This window comes from Miniopterus natalensis, chromosome 1 (genome assembly GCF_054644295.1).
Source record: "Miniopterus natalensis isolate mMinNat1 chromosome 1, mMinNat1.hap1, whole genome shotgun sequence".
Taxonomy (NCBI): domain Eukaryota; kingdom Metazoa; phylum Chordata; class Mammalia; order Chiroptera; family Miniopteridae; genus Miniopterus; species Miniopterus natalensis.
In genome coordinates this window covers 77,112,365-77,129,776 of record NC_142081.1, presented here as the reverse complement: position 1 = coordinate 77,129,776, position 17,412 = coordinate 77,112,365, and the positions used below count along the sequence as shown (strand labels likewise).

The 17,412-nt window shown below is 42.2% G+C and overlaps 1 protein-coding gene across 1 annotated transcript in view; it reads right to left on the bottom strand.

Annotated features, from left to right (window-relative positions):
* The window catches only part of NPAS3 (neuronal PAS domain protein 3), a 594,829-nt gene that overhangs the window by 51,001 nt on the left and 526,416 nt on the right, over window positions 1-17,412 (bottom strand). Inside the window, exon 6 of the mRNA XM_087817177.1 lies at window positions 11,185-11,303. Within this exon, the coding sequence (XP_087673303.1) occupies window positions 11,185-11,303 (119 nt within the window). The remainder of the gene's footprint in view (window positions 1-11,184; window positions 11,304-17,412) is intronic.

Here is a 17,412-nt window from a genome sequence, read left to right as displayed (position 1 = left end):
AAGGGAATTATTATTATTAGAATGATAGATTGCTAATGATGCTATGAAAAAAAAAAAAAAGAGGAATAGCCGACATCGTTATAACCCAAACATCGTTAGATGCCCTTCTTGTTTGTGCCTCTGTTTGGTACTTTGAACAGTCACTCTGCGATATCACAGCTGCATAAAAATTATTCTAAGCAGGGAGAAAATCAACAGCAGGTGCCTCTGAATTTTCACTACCAGAGCACTGTCCTTTTAAATTTTTTAGGACTGGATGGCAGGATTAGGAAGACTTATGTATGCAGGAGGGAAGGGATTCTTTGGGGTCCAAAATGTGTCATAGGCTCTTGTGGGGACACCTCCAGGGATGCTTTCTCCAATGTCAAACCGCTGTATGAGGAGAATGATTGGACAAGGGGCCTCTCCAGGTTTAGCATCCTTTCAGTCGTCTCTGGGACAGTGACAATATGATCTGTTGGTTCTGGGCTCCACTCCCTTTTTACCTACCGACGGGCTTGCTGTCAATCCATGCTGCCTTCTGGGCTGTAATTCAGTCTGCCTGACCTACAGGGCTCTCTGAGTGCTTGAGCACATGGAGGTGCGAGACACCCCCCTTCTGTGTTCTAGAGGTGACTCCACAACATTCCTCCACTGTGCCCCGGTGCTTGGCATCTGGTCACTTGGGGCCCACGGGCAAACTGTATCACTCTCCAGTCTTTCCAGTGGAAAGAGAGAAAGATACAAACCATTGAGAAGATAGTAGTTTATAACAATTCAAGAGTAAGAATGCTTTATATTCCATGATACCTCTCTTCAAGGAGTTTGACAATTATAATATTGTCAATGCCACTCAGTGGTTTAAAGAACATCTACCCAGGACTCAATTGCTTGAAGGGCTATTTCAGGCAGGTTATAAATTGCAGTTCCCTTCAAATGGAAACTTACAACCATTTCCGACAGCACTTACAAAGGTGCTCACCAGTAAGCCAACTGCAAAAGAAATTAATGGAGAAGACTGATGACGTTAATAAGAACATGATGTTGTATGTTTGTGGCACAAAAAGAGGGATGAATGCATATTGTGTTAAAGTGAGTAAAGATATTTGCCACTGCTCACGAAATAAAGCAACACACATAGAGTCCAAAGCCCTTGAATATTGCTACAGAGGGTTGAGAACTGATGATTCTTTTGTTTAAATAAGAGTTCTTGTAACTCAAAGCACTCTGCAATGAGGCCATTCTTCTAGTCTGATGGTGGAGGGCACTCATAGAGAAATGGGAAAGATGTGATTACTTCCTTGGCCCCTGAGGCCATATGAGCTCCCAGATCCTGGCTCCTTTCCCCTACTTGGAGTGAGTAAGCAGAACCGCCTCTGGAGGGTCCTGTAGTACCCTGGAGATGCAGTTGGGTTCATGCCGAAGTGGTAGTTTGCCTTCCCCAGAGGGTTCAATTTATATGCACGTAGATGCTTTTACCAAACTGTGGAGCCTTGTGGGCTATAGGATCCTAGAAGCACCATTTATTCCGGAGATCAACAACATCAAATTGGCCCTGCCCCCCTTCATCTCTTGCATTAAAGGGCAATATTAGTCTTGCCATGACGCTAAATCAATTCCAAAGAAAATCATTCGGTATGTGCTCCCTTTGTTAAAGGGACAGATGACGTATTTCAGTCATATTTTGTCTCTTATAATCAAATCAATATTCAGGACACTTAAGCAGAGAGAAATTCCCAGAAATAAATGCATTTTCTATATTCAGAAGAAATCATTTATTATTCTAGAGCTCATATTACTTCCAGGAGATAACTTGAAATATTCCTGATGACTTGCTACTTCCCATAGTTACAGGCCGAGGTATAGAAGTTGAGGTTGTGGATTGTCTAGATTAACCTTTATCAACCTCACAATACGAGTTCCATAACCATGAAACTTCACATATGGACATACATTGCATGCTTTGTGGGCCAGGCACTAAGGTGGCACTTTATCTGCATTACCTCACTTTACTTCACAATAGCCTATGAAGGAGGACCTGCTGGTACTCCCACTCTGCAAGAGAGGAAACAGGTGCTTGCTTAAAGTCACGGAGCCAGGAGTGGCAGGACCGAGTCCAGATCCTCGCTGTGTGCCATCGCAGCCGTGTGCTTAACCACTCTTTAGGACAGTAGGGTCAAGCAGGGAAGTGTATCTGGAAGCCCTTGAAATCTGTAAAGAGTTAAGTAAGTACCTGCTACTTCTGACCACTGGATCAAGAGATCACCTTAGAGAAACAGAAACAGTGGACCTTCGCAGCTGCTGTCGGGGCACCTCAGACAGAGCGCTGGGCTGGAAAAGTGCTAAATGGTACTTGAGTTTACTTGTTAGTACTTAAGTCTGTTTGTTTTCTTTATCTTTCTCTCTTTTTAAATATATCTTTATTGATTTCAGAGAGAGGAAGGGAGAGGGAGAGAGAAGTAGAAACATCAATGATGAGAGAGCCATTGATCAGCTGCCTCCTGCACGCCCCCTGCAGGGGATCGAGCTCACAACCTGGGCATGCGCCCTGACCAGGATCGAACCGAGATCTCCTGGATCATAGGTCGATGCTCAATCACTGAGACGTTCTGGCTGGGCTGTTTATTTTCTTTTAAAACTCTCTTTAATAGGCCAAAGACTCATAATAGAGAGATTATATTTTAAAATCTATCAGATTGAGAATATATTTACAGAGACATTAATGACAATTTTGAAGGGCATTAGTTAAGACAGAATATACAGAAAGAGTTAACTTTTGCATCAATGATGTCATTTTTAGAAATTTTTAAGTTTTATTTATTATTTTCTTCACATAGTATTTTTCTTTTTTTCCTTTTTTTTTTATTACCCGTGTCATTTTTAAAGCGATCATCAGTTTCATTATTCTTAGCTACCGAGGACTCATAAACCAACCTGAAAAACTCTAGCATTAGTCAAAGACAGGATGCTGTTATTTCTCCTACCTTCTTTCTAAAATCTGTATAAGGAAAAATGAAGTACCTGTAAGTTAGCAACATACTTGGGCTGCATTTACTCACATGCTTAGAATTTACAGACACTTCACAGAATGGCTAGTGATTATGCCTCTGGTTGGTAAAACAGCCAGCTGATTAGTCCCGGCAGGAATGACACATGCCTGGGTAGAGCTCCTGTCATGCCTTGGTAATGGGAAATAAATTCTCTAAGCTCAGAAACAACGTCAGTTGTATCTGAAATGACAGTGGAAACCACATTGTAATGGACAATTGTACAGAGGTGAAGAGGGACTAAAAAGCGATGATAGGATTTTAAAAATTTGATTTCATTGGTTCTTACCTCTATTTGCATTTTTCATCACGATAACCTCTGCCTGAAGTTCTACCCTGGAAAACTTTTTCTCCTGCAATTTATTCTGTGCATCGGGGCTGATTGAAAGGCAATAAACGCGTAGTCTTAGAAAGCCTGGATAGGTTGACAGAAGTTTTGGTCTCTCTGAAAATTCATCTATTGATTTGACAAGACAGTTGTATTGTGTGCAGCTTGGAAGACTGTGGTCATCATTTCAAAACAACCCAGAGCTGAGGCAAAGGCTTCAGGAGGAGAACTGATATGCCGGACACCTGGGACAGCTCTGGGTCTCAGACGGGAAGAAACTTCCAAGTGGCGTCTAGCCTGTCCACACTTGTCCAGGAGGAGAACAGACTCCTAATGGGTAAGTTTCGGGTCCGCTCCTAGAGATCTGCCGGGAGGGACCCCCGCCGCACTGCCCCCGGTAGCTGGGCCTGCCCGGGCTCTGCTTCTTGGGCCCAATTAAAACGCGTGGCATACAGGCGCCCGCTAGGGCAGCGAAAGAACCACTTTCTTAGAATAACACGTCACGTCTTTTCAGACATCTTTGAGAAATGGCGTTGTCCCAGAAGGCAGGGTATCAGCAAACACAGTTCTAAGTGTGAGAAAGTTAGAACCTCAAAATGTTAATATCCAGACAAAAAGCCTTGGAAGATGATTTAATAGAAAGAAAATGGTAATCCCCAGACACCAACTGGAAGTCATGATGAATAAGTGATGTTAAAATGACTCTACTTTTGGTTTTCTGAAAGGAATCCTAATGCTGTGGATGTGGCGCCTTCAGGTTTTATTGAGGCACCGGGAAGGGCGAACAATATCCTGGCGGGTGGAGGCTGCAATGTGAGCCACACAAAGGTGTCATTTGGGTTCATGGCTGTTCTAGTGGTCACAGCTAAAAGACACTGATGTCAACCAGCTGGATGGCCAGTGGTACGTTATAGGGTTCGGTACTATCAACATTTCTCATTGCTATCTCAGAAAAAATAGAGCATGGAATTCAACTCAACCAACATTTACTGAGTGGCAACTACATGCGGCTTACTGTGCTAGGTGCCGAGGGAAGAAAGCAGAGTAAGGGTGTAACCTGTATACAAATTAGTATTTGGGAAAGAAGGCGTTGGAAATCAGGATCTGTATAGTCCTTGGATTGCCAATCACCATTGCTGTGGCCTGAGACAAGTCAATCCGTATCTCTGTGCCTCAGTTTTACCTAATTTCAAAACTAGGAAAATAGAGGTAATTGCCTAAGAGAATTATTGTGAAGTTCATATGAAATTATATGAAAGTGCTTCATAAAATGGAGAGAAGATGCTTAGCTGAGCCTGTGTTATCTCATTGATCCCTAGGGAAATTCTTTGAGTTATGTACTGCTAATAGCTTCGTTTTACAGGTGAGAAAGTGAGGCTTGGAGGCAGGGCTGGGTGGGGAATGAAAATAAAAAAGTGGCGCCTGCATGGTGCCACATTGTTAAGATTTTTCCAGGGGAAGTGTGGCAGAAAGGCAGTTGAGGGAAAGAAAACAGCATGGTCAAAGGCACAGCAGTGTGAATATGCAAACTTATTTTAGGAAAGATGGTTGGATGGATTTTCCTAGAGCATCAGTGTTAACAGTTCCAGGAAAGAATGATGGAGGTGGTGGTAGAAAAAGTAGGCTAGAGCCAGGTTCCTGAAAACATGGACACTGTGAAGCACTGCTGACCTCGGAGCAGAGTAGATGACTGCCGGGGCTTTGGGAAGATATTCCAGAGAGCAGCATGCAGGAGAGAATGGAGGAGTAAAATTTTCTGGAAGGTAATTTGGGAATTTCTCACAATAGATCCAGAAAAAGACATTAAACTGGAGGAATGGGAATAGAAGCAGGTGGATTCAACCAGTTTCGGCAGCACATTAAAGTGGCAGGCGATCAAGAGGGAGGGGTTGACATTGTGTACCGTGGACTTTATTGTGTATTGTGTATTTTATCAAAGAATTAAACTAAGAAATAAAATTCCAGATCATTGAAATAGTAAGTCATAATTCCCTTTTAGTTTGCTACCTTGAAACTTGTTCATATACACATTCAGTCAAGAATATGTTTGCTTGTGAAAAACCTTCAACTTTAAAATGCACTCAGCTGTGAGTTTGACATTGGGGATCCTAGTGATGCAACTCTGTTGCATACATACCTAAGTGAACAGGAAGGAAAGAAGGACATATACCACTGAAAATAACAGATACACAGTCAGCCCTTGATTTTGTGGACTTTGATTTAATGAATTTAGGATTTAATAGACGAAATTTCTGGTCTGTATGTCATATGTGAAAATTAACACCCTGCTAATTTTAAATGCTTTTAACCAAGATTTACTTACAATTAAATTAGTAAGTTATTTTTCGTTATTAACTCACTGATTTTTTTAACAAATTTTATTGAATAGGCCATATGTTGGATAAAGCTAGTAATTTCGCCAACGTAAATAAATATTACATTTGTATAACTATAGTCTACGTGTCTAAATCCAAGAGTCACCATGTGTAAGCAATGTTCTGAGCATGATTAGCGCGTGCTCGCACACCCGCGAGGTAATTGGTTCTGCTGTCTCACTGCGTGACTTCCCGCAGCAGCTGGAACACGTGCTGCTGATGTTCCCACGTGCGCTGAGCCGCGCCCCGGCCTGTGCATGTGTTTACTCGGGGTGACTGGTGAATGCCCGCACTTACTAGACCTATTCAGTGTAAATTTAAAATTACTGTAATACGTATAGAAAACTTTTCTGTGAAATTAAGCTTTTCATACATGCTTAATTTTAACTACACAAACATGTCTATATGAGTAAAAACAAGTAAACTAATTTGTCAATTTTTTAATATACGCATCAGAAAAACTTCATTATTATATAACGGACTTTCAGCTTTAACAGACACCCCTTGCCTGAATTTGTCTGTTATATTGAGGTTTTACTGTAATTTTCATTATTAGGTATAATTTTTATAAAATATTTCCTGAAAAAATACTTTTTCAGATTATCTCTATCTGCATGAAGGGGTCAAAATGTAAATCTTAGTTTTGTGCTTTTGCAGCCTAGTAGTTGATGTCTTTTGCAACAGGACCTCACTGTTTATTAACACTAAATGCATAAATGGGAGGGAGGAGCGAGAAAGGAAAGGGCTACTGTGATATCTGTGAAATATGTTCTGGAAGATGCACTTTGTTCCTTTTTAATAAGTATCAAAGATCTCGTATTAAGTAGGGTTTCCTGCTACCACTGGAAACATTTCAGGGATTCAGAAACCTCCTGATGCAAAATGAATTTACCTTGATAGAGGCTCAACAAATTTCATCAAATCCTTAAAGGCATCTGTGACACCCAAAATAAAACAAATCACTGTTAAAATTATGAAAGTGCCTCACTCCACAGAACAGAAGCAACCATGAGTTTTAAAAAATGAACGAGAGGATTTTCTAATTTAAAAGACACTTACATTTGTGCTTAGAGAAGGCAAATTTTTTCTTTAGATAATTAGCACCCTCTAATTTTTGGCCTTTGTTACTTCATGCTTAGATATAGTCTTAAAGCTGAGGCATATCAGCAATCTTAATAAACCATGACTTATACTTTATGACTCTTTATATTATAAGGAGGCTGGATAGACTTCAGAAATCATTTAAACTCTTGGCTATAGGCAAATCCATAACCAAATAATCCCAGGTGGGGGCTGTTTATTTTTTAGAATCTGGAGTTCCCCTGTGCTTCCTAGGAATCTGTTCATATGTGTCATAGGCGAACCCTCGACATTTGAAGATTTTTGTCTCTGCAGAGTCCAGAGACATTCTCAGCATTATATCAACATGACAGAGCTTTTCTCTCTTTGTCTGTGTTTCCCAGTCCAGGATGCTCTCCCAGGCCATTAGAGTTAGAATATCACTGTGGTTGGATAAGTACTCCAGAAATGACAGTGGTGCTGGGGGGCATTTAAGAGCAGATTAGAAAACCGACAGTCCTGTGCCGAAGGAAACTATCCTCCAAAGACAGAAGCTAAGGATGCGACCCAATTAGTCTTCACTTCTCTAATTTCCCTGATTACATATCTCCTTTCACCCTCTGTGCGATACCTGGGTAAGTTCCCCCAGACATAGACCTCATCAAGAAGGCAGAATATTGATGCAGTGCAATTTAAAGGAGAGCTGTGTTATGCTCAGATATGTGGCCAACAATGAGACCTAAACAACATTAGGAAGCCCCTGAGGCATAAAAAGTGGCTGGTCCAGATAACAGTGCTGCTGTGAATTTCAAAGCAAATGAAGACGGAGACACCTAATGTCAGCTTGCAGTTGGGGAACTTCATTGGAGAGAGGGCAATGTTCCTGAGGACTGGGGCGTGGAAGCAAGAGCAGGTCCAGATGGCACTTCTTTGGCGAGGATTCTCGGTCATGAGTTAGGTTTTATAAAAACCCAACTGGAAAGGAAGGCAGATCTCTGCGAAACTGTGTAAACTAGTGCCATGGAGATGCTGAGCCCCAAAGAGCAGGTCTTAATCAAGCAACAGATTTTTCTTTTAAAAACTTTAATTTTTCATATGTTGAGATCCAGCTCATCCTGAGCACCCTTCTTTGGACTTGATCGGTTAAGTAGTGAGGCAGAGGGGTGAAGAGGGCAAACTCTGGAGCCTAACTGCCTGGATCAACCCTGACTCCTCAGTAGCTAATGAACCTATTGAAGCCTCAGTTTCACTACCTGCAAAATGGGTATAATAACGCCTGGCACAGAGAAAGTCTTTAAATAATGTATGGATTAGTTCAAATAAGCGTGAAGTGTTTGGCATAGTGTCCGCCACAGAGTCAATAAGTAGTACTTCTGTTACAATTACTACTGTCAGTGACAATGACACTAAAGAAAGAGTGGCAGATAAAATGATGGAGAAAGTCAGAAAGGTTCACGTGCCAAGGTTACAGGAAAAAATAGAGAGAAATATAATGACCTATAGTGAGCAAGGCTTAACATCTTGGATATTTAACCAAGGGAAAAGAAAGCTGCACACAATGGTAGTAAATTAAGGGGATATTGGGAGTATGGAGAAATTGTCATCGTTGTTTCTTTTTATTTGTGTTTATTGTGTGGTGGTGGGGTGATTACCAGTTTTATTTGAATGTTTTATAAGCTGTTAGATTTATTTACTGAGAATGAACAGATAAATAGGGATGTTACTCAGCTGTGTCACATCACGGGCTCGCACAGCTCTTCCACTAACTTTCAGACAAGGTTAATTAACGAGGGAAGTTCACCGTGCGGGGAGGAGCGGGGAGCTGGCTCTGCTGGATGATGATTCTTACTGGGGAGCAGGCGATGAATCGCCTCTCGTGTTAGCAGTTCTGGGGAGGGGACAGGCATTGGAGGGAGACTTTTACGAAACCTTGAGAAAGATGTACTGACAGGGTTATGTCAGAGGAGTGTGATCATTTAACATGTATGGAAATAGGAACAGCTCCTAAATCTTTTCCAGTCCTGGGCAGTCAAGGTTGTACTTTTTAACATTTTGTTTCTCAAAGGCCCCTTCCTATAGCAAGGTGTCTCTAATCCTAACAGAATCACTCTTCTTTTCTTCCTTATGTTTTCATCGTGGTCCCTTCTCATTCACCACTCACAGACATGTCACCTGCTCAGGGACACCTTCTGTGACCCTCCTGCCTAAAGTGGTCCCCAGCAGCCTCCTGCTCACGTTACCTTGCATCACTGTCTGTGTAATAGTGTAGCCTCGTGGTTAAGCACATGGGGTTTTGAGCCAGAATCCCAGAGTTCAAAACCTAGCTGTCTCTTCAACCTGTGACATCGGATATGCAATTAACCTCTGTAGCTTTAGTTTCTTCATCTGTCAAATGAAAACAATGAAATACTTTCTTCTAGGATTGTGGTGAGGCTAATACATGCACACAGTACCATGCCTACCACACTGTAGTGGGCATGGATGTTAGCTGCTGTGATTCTAGCTTCATCACTCTCTCAAACCACCTTCTTTATTTATTGCTTGTTATTGTCTGTCTCCCCGTTAGAATGCAACGTCATGGAAACAGGGACTTTTTATTGTTTAGTGCTGGGTTTCCAGGATCAAGAACAGGCTCCATAGTTGGAGCTCAATAAATATTTGTTGAATGAATGAATGAATTAATGAATGGTTTATTAATATTTAAAAAATTAGCTTGCTCAATTCCAGGTCATGTTGCCTTACTGAGGTGCCCCTATGGCAAAACAAATGAACAGAACCCAAGCTACTTGGTTCTTTGCCTAGACTGAAACTCAAACTACTTCCCCATATTATTTTTTTTACCCAGATATCCCACTTTTTTGAAGATCCAAAATTTTACAGAGCTTTTACATCTCTAGTTTGTCATGTGGAAGTTTTGCATTTATTTTTTTCAGAATATTAAATTATCTAATGACATTGGATTATACAAAATACTGCTTTTTCAAACTATACCTCACCTGTGCCACTTTCTTCCTCCTGGAATATGTTCCCTACAAACCAGTAAAAACCACTAAAGGTGAACAACAAATGCTGACACAGAAGTGATTCTTGAAAGGAAGCCCGACAGCTCCTGAAAGCTGGGATGCAAAGAATGCATCTTTCTTGCACTCAAATGAGTAACTGTTAAACCCATAGTTTACCTAGAGAAATCCAAATTTGCTAATGCCACACAGTAACAGCTAATAAATATGTTGTGTTCAGCAAGGTAGGAAAATACAAAATGGTCCTAAGGACAGAGTCTGGTATCTTTTCCTCCAACATATCCCTTTGTATCAGGCCTCTGTGGGGTAAAGCTGCTGCGGGTGGCGCCCCCCAGGCCCTCTCCTTTGCTTCTAACCCTGTTAAAGGTCACGGCTGCTCCACACACGCGAGCCTTTCAGACTCGGACAGTGCAGCTCCAGGTGGCGCCTGGAAGGGCCGATTCCCCACCTCCTGTCTTTTTTCTCTAAAGCATTCATGTCAAATACAGTGCCTGACTCTGGCTTTTATGCAACTGTGAGTCTCTTGATGACTTATAGAAGCTTTTTAAGGCCTGATGATGATGTCTGCTACCCTCTCTGACAAAGGCCACCCTAAAGAGCTTAGCGATCAGGCCTTAGACTCTGAAATGAGGAAAAGCGGTGCTGGCCCCATCTACAGTACACTCTCTCTCCGTTCGCCCTCCCACATAATAAATATTGTTTGAGAGGTTGGTTAGTGTGCTGTACAGTTGACATGATTCACATTGCTAAAGGCATTTCATAGGTCTTAATTTATGTTGCTATAGTAACTAAAAATGGTATAATAATGTAGATTATGACCCCAGACTTGGTCTTTGCTGTTGTGGGGAACATATACTCTATATATTGAGTATTCTATGTGTGCTAATGTATAAGATTTCTGATGTCCAACCGGATTTTCTTATTTATGTGTATGAATTTCAGTGGCCAACATGCTACTAAAATAGTCTTTCTCTAAAGAGAAAGGGAGGCTTTGAAGGGTTAAGTGGGAGAAGTGCAATTCTTATAAGTAGCAATTCTAGAACAACTTATTTTAAGGACTGATATAAATCTGGCTCACCTTCTCCCACAAAGTGAATTTCTAGCATGTGCTGAAGCCTTGGTGCATTATTAACAAGTGTTTTAAGAAAAGACCCTGTATAGAGGCATTTGGTGTACCAGCAATGTCTGAAGTAAGACCAGGGTGTAATGGAGCCCCTACCTTGAGACACTGCAACAGGAAGATAGCTGAGAACCCTATGGGCTGCTCCAGATCACATGTGTTAATTACATGGACCCAAAGCAGCTGGGAAACTCAATGCAAATGATGCAGGATTGACGCGAGACAGAACTACGTCCCCGCCCAGAGCCCAGCTTACCTTGTATCCTGATGATTTGATGTGCACGCCGCGTTTGGTCAGAGTAGATTTCATTCGGATGAAAAAGGAACGCTCAAGGGTGTTGTCAGTGGCTAGCAGGCTGGGGCTGGTGGACTCCACTGAAGGACACAAGCACACATACACACATGACTGAGACCTCTGCCAGCCCCTCGCAGCTCCTGCTCAGGCGCAATCCTCGAGCTCACTACAAATAATTGACTGATGGGTGCTAAGAGCTAAGCAATCATTTTACCTCATTTAGAAAATGTTTACTTTGCAAAAAAGAAAACTTAATGTATCTAAAGTAGCTCCATTCCAGTTTCTAGCATGAGCTTCTCAGGCCCTTTAAGTTCCAGCAGCTCCCTAAATGGGGTCTGACAGTAAGCAAGTGGTGATAGCGCATTTGGGGGTTGGCCAGTACACATGGAGGGAACCATCATGAAAAAGAACCCCCCCCCCCCCCCAGATTTATGAGATCAACTAAGACTCAGGCAGAGATGCTTCTGAGGAAGGGTAAGGATGGTTTGCTCTTTGTACTCCCCAGGAATCCTGTCCTGCGTCGTTTACCTACTGGGGGTCCCGAGAACGCAAAACCGTCATGGTCAGTGCCCTTGCCCTCTTAAGTTGTTTTTCTTCATTGTGGGAAACAAGAAGCATGAAGTCTTCTCAACTGACTCAAGACAGAGGGCTGAGGGTGGGATGTACAGACAGGAACAAACAGAAGCTCCTCACAGTTTCAACTTTCCATTCCTGTCCCCTGCCCTCACCCGAATGGGAAACTGCTTCCACTTCTCTGCTTCTGATATGAGAAAATAATAGTCTCCTCTCTTTATTTTGTTAATCCCACCTGAGGCTATTTTTCCCATTGATTTTTTTTAGAGGGAGGGGAGAGACAGAGAGAGAGAAACATCCATGTGAGAGAGACAGATCGGTTGGTTGCCTCCCACACGTGCCCCGGCCTGGCCAGGGATCGAGCCTGCAACCCGACCGAGGGTACCCTTGGCTGGGAGCAAACCCCGAGACCCTTCAGTTCACAGGCCAGCGCTCTAACCACTGAGCCAGAGAGACCAGGGCAATCTCTTAGGCAAGATACTCTTTCCCTTTACATATTTTTAGACTAAGTAGAATACATTTTGACTTATGAGACTTAAAATGGTAGTTTGCTATCTTGCTGATCTAAAAACGCCTTTATTCAAAAAGTTAGAAGGCAACATAAATCTAGTTTCTTTAAAAATCTAAGGTATTATATAAATTTTAGGCTGCTAAAGCCTAATAAATACTCTAATTTTATTCTTCTAAAAGAATATTTTTAAAGTTTTTCTTATTGTAAAACAAAAAATAGTTTTGACAACCTATAGGATTTCTTTCGAGCAGCCTTTATTCTGATATTCTATTTTAGAGTATCTGATACTCTATTTTGAGAATATCAGAATAACACTGATATCCTCTGGGGTTGGGGTAAAGGTTTAAGAATTAAATATATAGCATGCGAAAACTGTTATGAAAAAACTGGCAAAAAAACTTAAAAAAATTATGGAATGTATTACATATATTTCTAAGGAAAAAAAGTCTATTTTTTATATTAAATGTGATGCTCAGATGAAAGAGAATGGAAATTACTATAATAAGAGGAACCTTGCTATTTGTGGTCTGGGCCCCTTCCTGTGTCATTCCTGTCTTAATGTGACTCCATTTTCCTATATTCATGTCATTTCTATTCTGGGGTGATGGGACCACTGACAAGTATCCTTTTCTTATGTGCCTCTCTTAAGGTTTTCTTTTTTTTTTTGTTTTAGAGAGAATGGACCTGATGTCATTTTAAATGTATAGCTTTTTATCACTCGAGGGAAAAGCAGAGCCATGTTATATTTAGTGCTTTCATTTCTTCTGATTAAATATGAATTACTATGAAATTCTTCTCATCATCTAACACGCCATAATACGCCAACAGCTTTTTAATACACTATATAAGCACAAACTTCTGCTCTAAGAGTTTAATTTGCCCCTCTAATCCAATCACATCAACCTTATTTCTCTTATCAGAGATTCCCATTTTGAATTAAATGAGCTCATTAGTTTTAATCAAAAGCAGAGAGATCAAAACTTAAACGTAAATGCTTTAGATCAGAACTGTCAGTCAGCCGTGCAGTTCTATTTTACTAAAACACAAGATCAGAGACCCTTAGAACCAATTTTTTCTCGTAAGGGATGCCGAGAGCTTGAAGATGCTGTCCTTTTTTTTTTTCTCCCTGCCAAGGACAGATTATACATTTAAGGTTAGACGTAATTTATAGCAGTTTTTCATCCTGGTGGAAATGGGAAAGTATGCCAATCTACTGCTGTCCCTTTCACATTTATTGGCCCTGGTCCTCAGAGGCTTGAACTAACGTGCCGCCATCAGAATCCACACCGCAAACGCAGGCTTAAAAATTCAGCTCCGTTCAGCAAGATCATGTTTGCAATAGCTGAGGGCAAGTGAAACTTCCCCGAGAAGTGCACTGAGCTCCGGGCGAGGGGCCTGGGCACCCCGCCCCAGGCAGGAAGGAAGCGCCTGCCTGTAGGAGAGCCCGTGGTCTGGGCACCAGGAGAAATTCTTCCTGCGCTCAGGGTGCGGGCTGTGCGGGAAAGCGCTCCGGGCCTCTGGGGACCGCAGCGCGGTGCTCCCGCAGAACGAGGGAACGCGAGGCACAAGCTTTGCGTGAGCTGAGGAGGCCGATCGCGCCGGCCCTCCCTGAGGCGGTGCCTACCGCACCCCCGGTGCTACAGCACTAATGGTTACAGCACTAACTGTCTAAACACACAGGGCAGCGTTCATTCCACCCAGGACAACTGGCGAGAGGCCAACACTAAGGTCAGGTTTTGCCCCATTGAAGCTGAGATTTAAAATCTAAACTGGTCCTCAAGCTTTATTTCAAAAAGTGGGGTGCAGGCTTGGGGGTTGAGGAGAAGGAGAGGGGGGCCAACTTAGAAAAAAGTTTGATTTCCGATGAAGATTTCTCTTTTAATTCCATATGACTTTCTGGTTCCATGGAAGGGGCACAAGTCATGGGCCACACTGTCCCATGTGCGACAAACTCTTTCAGGCACACACCCCAGGGCCATGGTTCCTCAAGGGCTGGCCAGTACACTCGGTTATCCCGGCTCTGACGGTGGGTCTGTCATTACAAAGAAGTATTATCTGCACGTGACAGGAGAGCAGCAGCGTTAGAAGAGAAGCAGGGTTTTCATGGAAGTTCCACTGGGAGAGAGCCAAGGCCTTCATGATGTGTGGAGGGACTGCGGCACTGCATAGAGAAGGTGTGTGCGTGTGTGTCTGCGTGTGCACAGATGTGTGTGTGTGTTGGGGGAGTGTGAAGAAAGGATGGAGTAATGAGAAAAGTATCCTCAGGACTGTGCTATATAAAGACAGTGGGAACCCGTCTATGTCACGGAAGCATTTTAGAGCGCTGTCCAGACATCAAAGGCCTGTCTGTCAACTTTCTGAGGCAGACCAGGATCGCTGCATGCTCTGATAAGAAATTTGGGATTCAGAGAAGTTATATCTGCTGCCTGAGACGCAGGAGAAATTTATGGTTAAACCTGGATTAAGTGGTCAAACCTCAGATGTAGCCCATTTTGACCCATGAATTATAAACAAGGAGCTGAAAAACAAAAACAAGACCCATGCAACTCAAAGCTAGATAAAGAAATATACTCTCTTTTGCTGAATGTCAAGGCCCTCAACTTTTTAATAAATCGAAATTATCTCAGCTCTTGAAATGTCAGTTTTTGCATATTTTGTAAAATTTACGGAACAATTTATAGCAAAAGCTGTAGTAATTTTTACGTTGGCAAATGCCCCCCTAATGTGAAACAATGTCTGTGTCATTCCACATCTGATTCCCTCACTAGTTCTGGAGTTGCTGCTCCTGTCATTACGCAGGGGCAGAGGGGGCGGGAAAGGTGGGGAGGGAGACGGCGGCTGAGGACCACCTAGTTCTCAGTGGCCTGTCCCCCGCCGGGGCCACCCTGGACACTCAGCATTTTCTCCAGGGTCTCCGCAAGGACACGAGATTGAAGCAGAAAGAGGGCCTTTCTCTGTAGTGTGCGCCAAGTGTTTTCAGCGCAATTCTAGAGTCAGAACCCTCCAACTGCCACCAAATCCTGATGTCTGAGGGAGAAAAAAGCAAAATTAAGAAATGTTATGTTTTGAGACAACTTTCTACTCCTCAATTGTGAACAAAGTGTTTTTCCTTTTAAAGGAGAAGTGGGGTTGGGGTAAGTCATTAAGATATGAAGTTCCATATACTCTTTTCCCACTCCATTGCCAAAATCTTCTCTTTTTCAGATGTTCTGTGTACACAGGACAAACTAAAGTTCAAATAACCAAAATGACTTTCACAAGACAAGGGAGGAGATGGTTCGTTTTGCAGCTGTCTTGATAAAGCCAAACTGTTTCATTGGTATAGCTGTTAGCTTGATTAGATACTGATGCATTTTAGGACTTTAGAATGAGTATGTGTCAACTATATGACAAGCCGTTTCTTTTCTTACAAAAGTTTTCCTGCAATTTCTCAGTCACTTGGAAATGAGAGATGTTCATGTGAATTTCTGTGGCTAATGGAATGTGAGCAGCTCCTGTGTCACTTCCAGGTGGAATTTTCGAGACGAGCCGGTCGTGAGATGCTGTTTTTACTTTCCCTCTGCTGTGGTGACTATCGACATTTCTGATGGGGGCTGCTCCATCAGCCTGGGTCTTAGAATGAAGACTGCTCCACCAACCCTCACAGAAATAAATGTTTGCTGTAATTTGGGAATTGTTTTTTACTGCAACATAACTTAGCCCACACTGACTAATACAAATGCCAAATATAAAAAGAGTCAGAATGTTGTCCCAGTTGACCAAATACTCAGTGGCAAAGCACACAGACATGACATATGTTTGTCTGGCTCCAAAGGTCACGATGTTGCCAATGTACTGTTCTTACAATTATTTATATCTTCATTTTATCTCTTATGCAGGCATTCCAGGGCTGAGACTGGTCTAACTTTGATCACCTAGCATGGCTTCTTGTACCCATAGCAAAGATTATACATAACATACCTATATATTTATATATATTTAATATGTTAACTAATAGTCATCAAATGTTGACTTTAATGAGATCTCAATTAGTTTTCCAATAGTAGGCCAAGCATGGTAAAAATTAATCTTTTCTCACACAAATTATCCCAGTGGATTTTATGTTTATCTAGGATGATGTTTGTATTAATTTAAAAATGCCACAAATTCTTCAATACTTCTCCTTCCAAAAGGTGGAGCCTATTTCTCCCCCCACGTGCAGGCTAGACTTGGTGACTTACTCTAATAGCACACGGTGGAGTTGGCAGCGCATGGCTCGGTCATGACAGGCAGAGTGGCTTCCTTGTTGTTCCCTCCTGGGTCACTCACTTTGGTGGAAGCCAGCTGCCATGTTGTGAGGACACCCGAGCAGCCCTATGGAGAGGTCAGTGTGGTGAGGAACTGAGGCTTCCTACCAGCAGTCACATGAGCAAGCTTAGAAGTGGACCCTGCTGCCCCACTCAAGCCTTGAGACGACTGTGCTCTGGCTGACATCTCTCTCAAAACCTCAGGAGAGATCCTGAGCTGGAACTACTCAGATAATCTGCTACTGGGTTCCTTATCTCAGAGCAGTGTGAGATAGCTTTGTTTCTTTCTTAAGCTGTCAATATTTTGGGTAATTTTTTACACAATGGTAGATAACTGATATACTCTTTGGAAAAATCATAGCCTTGTTTTGATATATGACAACCATGTATGTGTGTAAAACTCATGTGATAGAAGGAATGTGTTGCCCAGTGTGTCAATACCTGGAGAATTCACATGTGCCAGGAAAAATACCTGCAATGCTGACTTTTGTAAGCAGGGCCTGTGTTTTCAAAGGGGTGGTATCAACAGTGTCATCTACAAGATTGTGAGATCTTGAAAAGCAGGCCTGATGTCTCGTTTATCTTTCATCTATTCTCTGATCTTCCACAGCCTCCCTCATCCTCCAAGTGCCTAGGATTGTGTTTTACATAAGTAGGCACTCAGTCTGCATGTTCAATGAAGTAACATTCAGATGCTTTCTTTCAAGAAGAATTACTTACTTTACCCTTGCCGTTCTTTTACACCAAGCATCTTGGTGTTTTTTGTTTTGTTTTGAGGGGGGGAGTCATTGTGTCTCTTGTACTCATCTCTAAGGAAGC